The 15065-nt window shown below is 47.1% G+C and overlaps 1 protein-coding gene across 1 annotated transcript in view; it reads right to left on the bottom strand.

Annotated features, from left to right (window-relative positions):
- Positions 1 to 15065, bottom strand: part of Fntb (farnesyltransferase, CAAX box, beta) — an 83961-nt gene that overhangs the window by 16090 nt on the left and 52806 nt on the right. Inside the window, exons 7-8 of the mRNA XM_059279269.1 lie at positions 11534 to 11620; positions 1821 to 1950 (exon numbers count right to left, since the gene is read on the bottom strand). Of these exons, the coding sequence (XP_059135252.1) occupies positions 1821 to 1950; positions 11534 to 11620 (217 nt within the window). The remainder of the gene's footprint in view (positions 1 to 1820; positions 1951 to 11533; positions 11621 to 15065) is intronic.

The raw sequence follows: 15065 nt of genomic DNA, 5'->3' as shown, positions 1-15065 counted from the left end.
GCCTCAGAGCTGCACCGCTGGACGGAAAGGGAGCCCTCCTACATTGAGTTCCTGAGTGGAGACCCAAGGGACTCTTTAGAGGGGAAGCCTGGACTTCCCTTAAATATAATGGTGTTTAGATGACATCCGAGATTATATCCCTGGTCACAGCAGCACAAAAGTCAGTCTCAGATTCTTAAAAGGACAAAAACCTGTGGGCTTAGGTAGTCACGCCTCCCTAGTCGGTCTTAAATGAACCCTATGCTTCAGGGACTGCCATTTAATGGCGTTAGGCTAAGCACTCTAAAGGGGGGCAGGGCACTCTGCATTTTTACTAACCCACAATGGGAGTGGATTCGAAACAAGCCAACTGCTTTTGTTCCAGTGCCTAAAGCCACGGATCTGTTCCACTTCCCTTGGCTATAGAAGGTCAAAGGCCCTCAGATATAGGTGTAGGTTCCTCTCTGTCTGTCTCTCTCTCTCTCTCTCTCTCTCTCTCTCTCTCTCTCTCTCTCTCTCTCTCTCTCTCTCTCTCTTTGCTTTTTGAGACAGGGTTTCTTGGTGTAGCCCTGGCTGTTCTGGAACTCACTCTGTAGACCAAGCTGTCCTCGAACTCCCAGAGATCCCCAGCCTCTGCCTCCCTAGTGCTGGGACTCAGATGTTGGTTTTTCATAGCAAAGGGAGGGAAGGGGGTTACTGGGAAAGAGAGGACTTACATTTATGGAGCACCTTCCGTCTGCCAGGCTGTTATGTATGTTCTCTCCTTTAACCCTCAAAGAATAAGGATTATTATTCCTACCTTCCAGAAGGAAGAGACAGTACAGCTAAAGCAGATTAGACAGCTGGCCAGGGGTTCTTGGCTGAGGGGCAGAGGCGGGGTCCAAGCCTACAGTTATTGTCATAACTTAGACATGCACTACCACATTTCTTATTTTTGCCTACAACATGGGACTTTACACTTCATCTCTTGGTGGTGATCAGATTTTAAAATACATGTACAGAGCTGGTCATTCAGTATCACTTTTCCAGAACCTTCATAGAGTGTGCCGTGTGAGAGGCTTCCTCTCACACTGAGGGCAAATGCTGCTTGTTACACCACAGAATACAAACGGAGCTCTCCAGCGGGCTGACGGGGCTCCACAATGAGGCCTGGCACCTGCTCGCTGAATGTCAGCTGGAGCTGCTTTACCTTGATGATGGCCAGGGGAGCGCATGCTCGCCAAAAGACAAAGAGAATACATTCTGTGTGTTCTAGCCTTCCCTTAAGCTGGGGATTTCTGGACACTGGCCAAGAGCTTGGGGGTCTAGAAGAGATGCCCAGACCTCCTGATAGCACCCCCCACACCCCCACTGCCTGGAGAACTCACTGGAACACAGATACAGAATTTTCACAGGTAATAAAATTTTCACAGGTGATAAATCTTTGGCCTTAAAATGCTTCAAAGCTCTTTTCATAGCTTCTTCTCTTAGGAGATTCTAAGACACATGGTAATACTAAATCCTGAGGGACCATAGCTGTTTTTCTTGGGTATGGGGGAAGGTCCTCTGGCTCATTCCAGGTGGCCAGAGGACTCAAGACCACTCAGGGTCTGCAGAAACTTCAAAGCAGTCAGAGGGAGAGGTAGGAGAAGGAGCGGAGACCGAGGGCAGCTGTTTGCTCCTTCAGCTGACTCACAACCGTGCTGAGCACCAGCAATCCCACCTGAAGCCTCGTCCTGGGACTAGAGTCTGTGCACTCACGGCTCTGGCAGCCCTTCCCATCACAGACCTCCCTGTGGTCCCAGATCAGAGTCACAGCAGCAAACCTGGGCTGGGGACGGGGTGGTGTAACAGCTACTCACCAACAAGCTCTTCAGGTTCAAAGAGCGTTCCTTCTTGAGGATTACCAGCGCAGCCAAGCCACAGAAGGTGTAGCCGCCATGGGCTTCCATCCCTGGCACCCCGCCGATGCCACCTTCCCAGTTCTGGCACCTAGGAGGGGTGAGAAGCAAGACTGTGGCAAATGCATGGATGAGGACAAGTGTCCTCCCCATATTCTGGGTGGCAGAGAGAAAGTTTGCTCTGATTAAAGCGTCATTTGTTAGCACCATGGATAGAAATGTGCTGACTTACCAACTTGTATGCATGTATATATGTGTGCGCATGTGTGTGTGCACATGCACGTAAAGTCAGCTCTGGGTGTTGTTCCTCAGGATAGCTATCCATTTTGGTTTTTGAGAGTCTCTCACTGGAACCCAGGGACCATATTTTTGGCTAGGATGTCTTGGCCAATGAGTTCTAGGGACGCCCTAACTCCACCTCCCCAGGGCTGGGATTTTGAGCATGGGCTACAATGATTGACTTTTCACATGGTGTTGGGGATTGGATTCAGGACCTCGTGCTGGACAGTAAGCACTTGGTGAACTCAACTATCTCCCCGGCCCCTGATGTATTAATGTTTGCAGATTCCTTTTCCTAGAAAAGAAAACCAGAAGCCTTATAAAATTAGAAACCGTCCACTTATATAAGAAATGTAATAGCACAGGTTAATACTCACTGGGGGAAAGTTGCAAAGTCCTATACAGAGCAGAACCATCAAGTTAAAATAAAATCAAAACATAATTGCTAGTTTTGGTTATCTTTGAGTACTAGGTCTATTAGTGAAGGTATTTTATTTTTGTCTAGTTTCCTCTTTTTAACTCTAGTTCTGGAGATCAAACCCAAGACTTCACGGATGCAAGGCAAGTGTTCTACCACTGAGCCACATCCCACCTCTCTTATTTCCAGTTTCTTTCTTTCCTGTTTCTCTTTGTTTGAGACAGGATTTCATGTAGCCCAGGCTGGCCTTGAGCTTCCAGATCTTCCTGTCTTGCCCTCCCTCCCTCCACCCCACTCAAGTGCTGGGATACAGATGTGAGACACCTTGCCTCAGATTTCTGGTTTGTTTTTGTTGTTGTTTTGGGTTTTTAAAATTTTGTTTTGGTGATACTGGAGATCAAACCCAGGGTGTTGCACATGCCAGCCAAGTACTCTGCTACTGGGCTATATCTCAGCCCACCTTTTGCTTTTTGAAGTAGGTCTCCCAGAGTTGCCCAGGCTAGCCTTGCATGCACTCGGTACCCCTGGCAGGACCTGAATTTGGGATCCTCCTGTTTGAGGCTCTGGAGTAGCTGGAATACAGACCCATACTACCAGGCTGCATGGCTCAAACTTTCTATAATAAACACACAAAACACACACACACACACACACAGTAAGACTCTGTTTCAAAAAAAAATCTAAAATGTAAAAAAATATCCAACTATTATTTGGGGTTGTTATACTATATATTAACAGTATATTATGTGTGTGGTGTGCACACACGTGTGTACATGTGAATGTGTATGTGTGTGGCTGGGTGTATGCACATTTCTGGGTGAGCATGCATGTGTGTGCAGGCTTATGTGGAGGCCTGAAGTTGACTTTAGGCCTCTTCTTTGATGGATCTCTACTTTATTTATTGAGGTAGTTTCTAGTTGAACCTGGAGTTCACCAATTCTGGCTAGTCTGGCTAGCAAGCTTGCCCAGGGCATCTCTGGTTTCTGCCACCCGAGTGCTGGGATTCTAGGCAGCTGCCATGACTGCCCAGAGTTTACATGGTGCTGAGGATCTGCAGTCTGGTCCTCAGGCTTGCACAGCAAGTGCTCTATCTACCGCCATCTGCCTGGGGGCTCTGTCTACTGCCATCTGCCCGGCGGCTCTATCTACTGCCATCTGCCTGGGGGCTCTGTCTACTGCCATCTGCCTGGCTCTAGCTACCACCATCTGCCCGGGGGCTCTATCTACTGCCATCTGCCCGGCGGCTCTATCTACTGCCATCTGCCCGGCTCTATCTACCACCATCTGCCCGGGGGCTCTATCTACCGCCATCTGCCCGGCTCTATCTACTGCCATCTGCCCGGGGGCTCTATCTACCGCCATCTGCCCGGCTCTATCTACCACCATCTGCCCGGGGGCTCTATCTACTGCCATCTGCCCGGCTCTATCTACTGCCATCTGCCCAGCTCTATCTACTGCCATCTGCCCGGGGGCTCTATCTACTGCCATCTGCCCAGGGGCTCTATCTACTGCCATCTGCCTGGCCCATGCATAATCTATGGATCAGCCAGACGGGCCGTTTCTAGGAACTGACCCTCCACAGTGATAGTGTGTCCAAGGAGCACACTGTAAGGATGTTTGCTACCTTCCTGTTTTTAAGAGCAGAATGTCAGACCAACTTAGAAGTTCAAATGTGAGGGAGGAGGGGCTGTGATATACATGATGGTACATCTTACAACAAACTATTACCCAGTCATTTATGTAGTGCTACAGAGTTATGAAAACGTTTCCCTCATTACATGAAATGCTAGAAAATAACAATGTACTATATAACTGAATATCTAGAACTCTGGAAGAATATACATTCAAAAAACAAAAACTGGTCTGAGGCCACGCATGCTGTCAGTCCCAGCACTTGGGAAACAGAGGCAGGTGGATCTTGGTGAGTTCCAGGTGAGCCAGGGCTACACAGTGAGACCCGGCCTCAGGAAACAAAAGCAACAACAAAAATGTGTGATGGTCAGTTTTAACTGTCATCTTGACAGTCTGGAATCCCGGGAAGAGAGCCTCACTGAAGGACTGTTTAGATGAGGCTGGCCTGCGGGCCTGTCTGGGGGAGACTGTCTTGACTGTGTTCATTTGTGTGGGAAGACTCGGCCCACTGTGGGCAGCACCGGATCCTGGGGTGGGTCCGGAACTGTCTAAGAGTGGGAAGTGGGGTGAGCGCTAGTAAGCACACACGAACCATTTCTTCTGCTCTTGACTAGCAAGTTCCTGTTGCCTCTACTTACTTCTGTGCTCTGATGTAACCTAGTCTTCTGAGCTAAAACAAACCATCCCACTACCCTCAGACTGATTTCCGTAAGGATATTTGTCACAACAATAGCAAACGAAAATGGACAACTGGTAACACTGTGGTGGTGGACTACAAGTAATTTAGACTTTCTTCTCTGCCTACCTATAACAAACGTGTTTTCTCTGTGAAAGAATTTTAAGGTCTGTGTGTGTGCATGTGGGTACACCTGGGTATGTGCTAGGGATTGAATCCAGGACCTCACTCATGTCAGGCCTCTCCCCCTGAGCCCTAGCCCTAAATTTTAAATATATTTTTATATGACGCTATCATGCTTTACTCCCTAAGTCCCCCTTCTGTGCTCTGCTGTGGTAGAGCAGCACAGGTGAGCAGGCCTTCATCCAGGAGCTGACAGGACAGCTAATCCCCTCCCCATGGAGGCCTGGTGTCTGGGGAGCATGCGCGGGCCTCCTCCTGAGGGAACTCAGGCTCAGGGAAAGCAGCAGCACGTGCTCTGAAGAGACTGCTTTGCTCCCTCTGTCCCTCATCCTCCATCGCCATCCAAACACGAGCTTCACTGTAGATTTCCAGTGTTTGGCTACTTGGACTAGAGAAAGCACCCATGTTTGAAAACTCTGGTGAGTGAAGACTTTGCAATGGAGATCAAATTCCTTCTTTTATTAAACTAATCTTTGTTGAAATCTTCAATTGAAAAAAGTAATACTCAAAAAGTTTAAACATTTAAGAGCATAAAAGAATAAACACTGCAAAGCGACTTCCTGCCCATTCTAGACTCCTCATTCCTATTACTTGCAGTGACCCGTCAGTTTCTGTGCCTTAGTCTGTCTCTGTCTCTTTTACACACATACACACACATACACAGCACACATACTACATACACATGCACACTACACACACACACACACATGCACACACGCACACACACACTACACATAAATACTACAGACATATGTTCTGCTTTCCTTCCTTGTTTTTTACACGAAGAGGAGCACATGATACACTCTCTTCTGTGCTGTGCTTTTCTTCAGTTAATAAAACTCTTTGGAAATGACCATGGTGGCACATTGCCTGTGACGCCAGCCCTTAGAGGTAGGTAGATGAAGATCAGAGTTCATGGGCAGCCTCAACGATATAGAACACACACACACACACACACACACACACACACACACACACACACACACAGGACAACATAATGGACTAAATACCTGAGTCCAAGAAAATGGAAGAAAGAGGATGTAGAAGGTATAAATGGCCAGGACAAACAAAGCAGGAGAGGCAGGGTGGTGGCGCACGCCTTTAATCCTAGCACTTGGGAGGCAGAGGCAAGCAGATCTCTGAGTTCAAAGCCAGCTTGGTGTATAAAACAAGTTCTAAAGTTCTAGGACAGCAGGACTGTTATACAGAGAAACCCTGTCTTGAAAAACAAAAACAAAAACAGAGAGAGAGAGAGAGAGAGAGAGAGAGAGAGAGAGAGAGAGAGAGAGAGAACGAACAGGAGAGGACATGAACACAGGCTAGCAACAACAGAATCCTAAAAGCTGCATGACAGGGGCTAAGGGTACCCAAACAGCTGGTTAGAGAAGCCGTCCTCAGAGTCCCTAAACACCTCAGTTCTGGGGCCGGGGTGGAGAAGCAGCAGCAGCCAAGAGCAGGACTATGTTTGATTATTATGGTGGTTTGGATAAGAATGGTGCCCATAGGCTCATATATTTGAAGCTTGGTCACCAGGGGTGGACTATTTGAGAAGGATTAGGAGGTGTGGCTTTGTTGGAGGAAGTGTGTCACAGGGGGTGGGTTTTAAGGATTCAAAGGCCCATGCCAGGCCCAGTCTGTCTCTGTGCCTCCATTTGTACCTCTCTAAAATCCACAGTCCCACCAATAAGGGAGGGGGTAGTGAACCCCAGCTTCCGCAGCACAGCAGAAAACAGGAGGGGTCAGTGGGGCCACCACAAAACACAAACACCCCACCTTCCCCGACTAGGAATTCCTAAGGTCACCTGTGAGCTTCAAATCCTAAGCAGGGATTTGAAAGAACAAAGCCCTGCAGATACTGATATATGAGAGTTCCCGGGAGAACAGTGTGGTCAGAGCTCACTTTTATGTACATGACTTCTATCAGCTTTTTAGTATTGGACTCAATATGAACAGAGCAGCTAAGCACTAGATATGTGAGCAAATCTCCGATATGAAAGAGAGATCCATCCTCAAAAGCAAAGTGGAGGAGATAATACTGGACACAGAAGAAAACTGCTTAATGCTGCACCTTATTTTTATTTTTTAAAGATTTATTTATTTTTAGTGTATGGGTGTTTTGCCTGCTTGTATGTTTGTCCACCATGTGCAGTGCCCATGGAGGCCAGAAAAGGGGCATCAGATCCCCTGGAACTGTAATTATAGAAGACGGTGAGCTGCTATGTAGGTGCTGGGAGTTGAACCCAGGTTCTCTGAAAGCACAGCCAGTGCTCTTAACTGTTGAGCAGAACATCTGAGAATATAAAACATAAGCACTCAGGGGGGAAAACTGAATTCTGGAAAATTAAAAATAAGATTAACAAATAAAACCTTAACAGAAGGATGAGAAGATAAACAGTAAGGGAATCTCTTGGAAAATACAAGAAAAAGTTAGGAGACAGAAAACACACCCTCAATGGGCTTCATAAAAACAGTTAGGTCAATCTGCCACACAAGGCCCCGAATGCTGCTTTCAACATAGAGAAGCCCCCTTCCTCAATTAATGGTGGTGAATGCAAACATGTCTGGCTGATCAAGGTGCTGCGAAGAAGTGATGTTGAGTGCTCATCCTTTGCCAGGACATTGCAACCACTCCCTCTGCAGCTCAGAGAGCATCTGAGCGGGGTACGAAGACTATAAGGGCTGTGAAATGCTCTGTCAGGCCGAACACAGCCACTGCAGTCACGATCGCACGGCGTCTGTGCTTGCCTGCAACGGACCTGCACGAGACTGGCTCCATCATGGGTTAGTCATGGACAGGGGAGGGGCTCACGGGGCCCTACCCCTCCCACCCGATGGAGCCTGGGGGAGGGGCAGCCAGAGGAGTCCACCAAGCTCCCGTGGAGAGCCCCAAAGCCATGGTTACACACACAACCCTGGGTAAAGTCACTGAGTCACAAAACAAAACAAAGACATGAATGTGTGAAACTGGTGGAAGGGAGACGGGGGAAGGGGGGGGGGTGACAGTAGCCAGGATGTACTATACACATACATAAAACTGTCTAAGAACAAACTGATGAAGTCTTTAAAGCCGGGCGGTGGGGCGCACGCCTTTAATCCCAGCACTCAGGAGGCAGAGGCAGGCGGATCTCTGTGAGTTTGAGGCCAGCCTGGTCTACAGAGTGAGATTCAGGACAGCTAGGGCTACACAGAGAAACCCTGTCTCGAAAAATAAAAATAAAAGTGAAAAAATGAGGTTAATACTACTAATCAGATGCTGTAAAGGGGGCAAGCGAGCTGAGTACACAGGCATATGCCTATAATCCTAGCATGTGGGAGACTGAGGCAAGAGGACCAGTGGTGGTAAAGTCAGATTTGGGTTCACAGTGAGACCTTGTTTCAAAAATTAAAATAAAGAAGTTGCCAAAGAAATACTGCAATGCGACTTCTTGGCCTGAAATATGAATGCTTCCAAATCAGAGTCCTGCTGAGTACCTCATACACAATGAAAATGATTCGCACCAAGATTCATCATCATGAAGGTTCTGAACAGCACTAATAAAGATTCTCAAAGTCTCAAGACAGCCACATGGGTGGTGATGGAGAGAGAAGACAAAAACAAAACAAAACTGCCCAGGAGACCGGGCATCTTGATGCCCTGGCATGGTGGCAGGCACTGTGGCTACCATCACAGGCAAGCTCACTTGAAGCCTGTGTATTCCAGACGTACATACAATTTGACATCCCATCAGTCGACACAAACAAATGAAATACGCCCTAGGCCCAAAGCTGGTGATACACAGTAAAACTGGTTCAGTCAGATCCTCGTGTTCAGTGAGTGTCCTGCTAGTGAGTCCTCCTGTAAACTGGTTGGACACTCCTACACAGTGCAAAACATCTCCGAGGCCCAGCTGACTAAGACACCGGGAGTTCAGTGGAGCGTTCAAACTTGGAGCCAACAACTACGGAGAACTGGTTTCCTTCTACACCACCCTAGCCTCCTTTTCCTTTCATTTGTTCCTTCTGGTTTGCCCAGGGGATGGCCATAGTACCCATGTGGTAGCAGTGGCAGCCTGGGTCTTGGGACAGCTAAAACTCTAACAGAAAGCCAGCATCTTTAGCAGGACGAAACAGGCTACTAGAAAGTGAGGACAAGCCAGGAGAGTCAGAGATGGAAAAACCCAAATTCAGCTCAAGTTTCTCCCTTGAAAGGACATACACAGCAGGCAAACTGAGCGGCCTGGAATCCAAACTGACCTGAGATCCGAGCCGCCGCCCACTGCAGGGCAGAGCACTGTTCGAAGTTTGCAGTATGAGGCTGACTAAGTGGCTTGTCTGCTAAAAACAAAAACATGCTTTGACGCAACCTAACAGAATCCATTCTCTACAATACACCAACCACAATGTCCACGACACAGTCCAAAGCCATTCAACACAGGAACGCCCAGAAAAACAAGATATCAACTTCAAGTTACCTGCATGCTGAAAAGACCTAGACATGGGCCTTTACAGTTTTATTTAATTATGATTTTATTTTACATATGTATGTACATTTTATGTATGAGTGTTTTGCCTACATGCCTGCCTGTGCACCATATGAATGCCTCATGTCCATGGAGGCCACCAGAGGGTATTGGATTCACTGGAACTCAAGTTACAGACAGTTATGAGTAACCACGAGGGTGCTGGTAATTGAACGTGGATCCTCTGGAAGAATTGGCAGTGCTCTTAACAACTGAGCCATATCTACACACACACACACACACACACACACACACACACACACACACACACACACACCCTACCCTTTTGAGACAGGGTCTCACTATGTTGCCCAGACTGGTTGGTCCTGAACTCCTGGACTCAATGCATCTTTCTGCCTTTACACTCCTGAGCAGTGCTATGCTATGACACATGCTACTCACCTGGTTCCCCCAAGGGTTTGAAAGCAGATATATTACGTACTTGTCTTGGGAAGTGAAGAAAAGCACACTGGGGAGGAATAAAATGATGGGGCATCTCAACTGAGAAACAGAACACTACAAAGAGCCGAAGTGCCTAGTCTCAGTCCCTAAACCATCGCCATCAGTCTACAAACAGTGTCCTCAATGACTGGTGGTCACTGGGAAAATCAGACTCAGTGATGATGATGTGGAAAGTCAGAAGACGATGGAGCAATGCTTACAAATCCAGACAAATACAGTCTAACACCAGCCAACCTATCAATCTCTCACCAGACAGATGACCGAGCAGGCTTGCAAATAAAGATACATGTAGGATCTTAAAAATGCATTTTCCAGGTGCCCTTTTTGGAGAACGTTTGGAGTATCATGCTTTATGAAAATGACTAATAATCATTCAAAAAAAAAAAAAAGACAGGGGTTCCAACAAACCAGAAAAATGAAGTGAATTTCATGCTGTAAGGAAGCTTCTAGATGCCTGCTGAGCAGCAAGCTGAGAGCAATCTGTCTAGATCTGAAGCAGGAGGGTGAGGGCTCCAGGGGGGCATGACCCAGAACACACACACACACACACACACACACACACACACACACACACACACACACATACTCACACACAAATAAACATGCATGCATGTGCATAAATACACACACAAAAGAAAACATGATATAAAATGGTGGACTGTATGAAGAATAACTTTGTAGTACCAGTAGAGAATTTGGAGACGAATTCCTGATAAACACATCCATGATATGTATACTAACTCCAGGAAAATGAAAGTTATACAAAAAAATATGATCATAGTATATCATCTGGTGTCACTGCAGTATATTAACATGGGAATGAGTACTATTTTGATAAAAATAAAGATGGGTATATATATGTACACATATATATGCCTTTTGTTTTTTATTTTTAAGAGGGTCTTTTGTAGCCCAGGCTCACCTGAAACTCAAGATGAGGCTGAAGATGCCCTTGTGATTACAGCCCGAGTGTGGCTACCCTGGGCCACCACACCCCGTCCTGTCTCAGGCCTTTTGCTCTTAGAAACAAGTCTTTGTCTCTTCCATGCATGTGGGTGAGAGTTTCTGGGAGTAGAGTTAGTGGGTTTCATAAGCAAGGGTGTTTTGAGATACTGCCAAACTGCCTCAGTCAATTTAGACTCCCACCAATACTACTCACCAAAGCTTTTTGCCATTCTGAACTATAATACCACATTAATGAGAGTCTGAAAATAATGTCAAGTGTTTGGCGTTTGTTTGTTTGCTTTTGTTTTTTGAGACAGGGTTTCTCTGTGAAGCCTTGACTGTCCTGGAACTCGCTCTGTAGACCAGGCTGGCCTCGAACTCAGAGATCTGCCTGCCTCTGCCTCCCGAATGCTGGGCTTAAAGTCATGGGCAACCACCACCCAGCTAATTTCAAGTATTTGTAAAGGGCACAACATAGAACCCCTAAGACATCTCTTAGAATTTTATATTTCTTTCCAGACTTTTAGCTTTTCTTGACCAATTGCTCTCGGAGGACTGGGGACCACGTGACTTCTCCCACCTTGCTATCCATTCGGCAGTGCCTTCAAAGAGGTCTGGCGTGATGATGTTGGTTAGAGAAGCCACTGAGGCAGCACAGTACGCGCTTCTGGAAAGACAGAAACAGAGGGAACATGTTAGGCTCCGAGGAAAAGCCAGGACAAGGCTCAGTAGACTGCTCGGGTGGACTGTTCACTTTGCCTAGTCAGCTGCAGTCACATTCCATCTCGCTCCTGGCACACAGTCATTCTTTCTGGGTCTCCGAGAGGTGTGACATTCTGTCTGGATAGAGTTGCTCACCACACGGCTTCAGCGAAGGAACATGACATTCTAGTCTCCCGGCCTCCACACAGGCAGACCGACCCTATCAATTCATCTCAAAAATAGATTCAGCCTTTTTTTCAAAGACTGAGAACAGTGGCCACTGGCTCATCCAGCTGTTGCTGAGGCTCTTCTCACTCATCCAGATGTCTCTCTGCTGCAGACTGGGGACCTCTGTCTGGACTAAGGATGTGTGTGAAAAGTTAGCTCTACCTTTCCTCCAACAGACACACCCTAATGGCTGCTTGGGCAACACAAACGAGACGGGAATAGACACCCTTCGGCCTCTAGAGAAAAGAGCTCTGATTTCAAGCCCTTGGTCAGACATACACAGAAACACACATTTCGGTGGAAAAGGAGGAACAGGGCTCAGGATGTGGTTCAGTGGGTAAAGTGCTTGCCAAGCACGCACAAAACCCTCGGTCTGACTGGGTATGGCAGTGCTTGCCCGTAATCTCAGCACTCAAGAGGTAGAGGCAGGAGGATCACAAGTTCAAGGTCATTCTCAGGTACACAGCAAGCTTCAGATCATGAGACACTGTTTCAATTTTTAAAAAAAAAAAAAAAAAAGCAAAGGTAGAAACGTATCTTTTGGGCAGGGTAATTCTAGGGATTTAACCCGGGCTTTGCACATATCATGCACACTCTCTTCCACCAAGCTATATTTCTAGCTCTTATCTGAAAATGAGCAAAGAAAATAAAATCAAATGTATCCATTTGATCTGAGCTAACTCTTGTCATTCTATTCTTCAGCCATGATTCTTCTCAGGATACCCTTTCATCTTCTCCCCATCCGTCACGGAACACATCCATAGACTGTTTTTTTTTTTTTTTTTTTTTTTTTTTGGTTTGTTTGTTTTCAGATACAAAGCATGGAAAGACAAAAATTATTTGTTTTAATTCTACTCACGAATTCTTTTTCTCAGAGCTCAGAGGGAACATGAAAGGGAAGGAAACAAAGCTTGGCTTCCATCGTCTTAGTTGTATAGACTGAACACGGAGCCACACGTACTGGGGCATTCCACGGGACTCTCGGCAGAAGCCATGGGCATGACGGTCCTGCCAGCACTGGGACCAGCCAGGCTCCCACTGGCCAAAGGCACAGCAGAGGCATCCAGAGCAGCCAAGGGGCAAGTGTGCCGGCGCCAAATGTTGTCATTCGCCATATGTTAACTTTGAAGGTATGATCTAATTTCCTCCAGGCCTGGAGCCTCTCACAAAGGCTCCACAGTGTTTTCAGCGGCCCTTGAATCCTCCTGAGGGGGAGAGGGGGGACTGTGATGTCCTCTGCCTCTCATCAGTGGAAGAAGTGACAGGGAAGGCAGTTGTGGAATTCTGTCCTCTGGGGGTGACATGGCTGCTACGGTCTTGTATCGGAGCAGTTGTGATTACTGAATGGGATCCTCACAAGACAGTGTCTATTAATCCTCCTGTGTAGGAGGAGGCAGGAGGAAGGGCATCAGGCCCTTAGGGGACACTCCAGCCACTCCTTTTCTGAAGGGCACCCCCCCACACTAGCTGCCAGTTAATCCTGACCCAGTTGCACATGGTCTTAGGTGCTAGAGATTGTAGGAGGTAGAAGGTTGACTCGGGGGTGAGGCTTCTAGTGATGCAGCTATCACGACTAAATTGTTTCTGTGGTCTGTTATTGCCCTCTGTACTAAGGGTGAATAGAAACACAATCCACCACCCAGGTTGAGGCACACAATAATGGCTGAACGGGATACATAGAACCAAAGATGAGTTGGGGGAGTGCAGTTCAATGGCCTCTGCTAAGGTAGACAGGACAGCAACCGAGGCTGAGCTGTTCTGAGACCTTCCATGGGGGCAGTTCCAATGTGGCCATCTTTCCCCATGTGGTATGGGTTAGCATGTAGCCCTGCTGGAATGGTGACTGTGTGTTCCCCCAATACTGATGTAAGACATGAAGCAGAAGCTGAGCTGTCTGCCCCCCAGGAGGAACGTCAGTATCCAAAGTCTGTGGGAGACATCCCAGTGGAACTGCCTTCTTCTGTGTGGCACAGGGTGACATGCTCCTTGATGACTGTATTGGAGACACCCTCAGATGGCTGATGGACTCAAGAATCTATTATAATCCCAGATGGATTCCATGCACAGATGGACCAGGCCTGCAAGAACACCAAGGCCGTAGCTGATAAGACATGCAGCTAAAAGTGGGCTGTCTGCCCAGAGGGAAGATTTTGCCCACGTGGAACCCAATGAAAGCAATAGAACCTTTTGAACCTCACTAACAGTTTTAAAAAATATCCCCCTAGCCACTAAATCCTAAAGCCTATTCTCACATGTTCGGAATAGCCAATGGTGGACATTGGGAGATCCTACCACCCCCTCCCCTTTTTGAAAAGGTTTCCTTATGCACATGATACAGTGTTAGCCTCTAGGCTCTCTAACGATTTGGAAAAGCATCTAAAAGAACAGAAAAACACAAGTTAAAGAATTTGAATGTATCCTGGGTGTTGGGGTATCTCCCTACATGTTATTGGCAAGGGACACCCCTAAAGTCCTGCTCTACAGGCTACACTACTACAGCTACACCCCAGCACTAAATGGGAAGACCCTATTGCTGAAAAGACCACATGCTCTGCTTGCAGAAGATGGAGGAATCAAGCTGGGCCTGAGCCAGAAGCTCACTCCCCACTGGCTGAGTTTTGTGGGGCCACAAGACACTATCCTGGCTGCTGGGAGAAAACTGACAGTCCTACTTGGCTGTGCACTCTGTGTGTTGATGCCAACAACATAACAGGCAAAATGTGCCTGCTAGTGAAACAATGGTACAACTGTTATAGATATAACCAACCACTTTCTTCATGGAGAGAAACTATGTTTGGTACTGTAAACCAGGGGCAAAAACCTGTGCAAGCAGGAAGGCTACTGCTATTGTTTTGTTAGATAGTTGTGATCTGTCTATCAATTTACCTTCTAGACATTTGTCATTACATCCACAGGTTACTGCTACTGTGGAGCCTAAATGGAAGAAACCTTTTTATAGCGGACAGCAGTTGCTAGAGAAACTCATAATTGGTCAAATTGCTAGGTTCTATATTATTCTATATTGTTGCTCAGCAAATAACCACACATCCATGTAACTCCAAGGTTCAGGGAGCATTGCAGAATATAAGTATGTAAAAACCAGAAGGGAGCCGGGCGGTGGTGGCGCACGCCTTTAATCCCAGCACTTGGGAGGCAGAGGCAGGCGGATCTTTGTGAGTTCA

Source organism: Peromyscus eremicus, chromosome 14 (assembly GCF_949786415.1).
Source record: "Peromyscus eremicus chromosome 14, PerEre_H2_v1, whole genome shotgun sequence".
NCBI lineage: Eukaryota > Metazoa > Chordata > Mammalia > Rodentia > Cricetidae > Peromyscus > Peromyscus eremicus.
The sequence above is the reverse complement of the archived record's forward strand: the minus strand, read 5'-3'. Positions and strand labels throughout refer to the sequence as shown.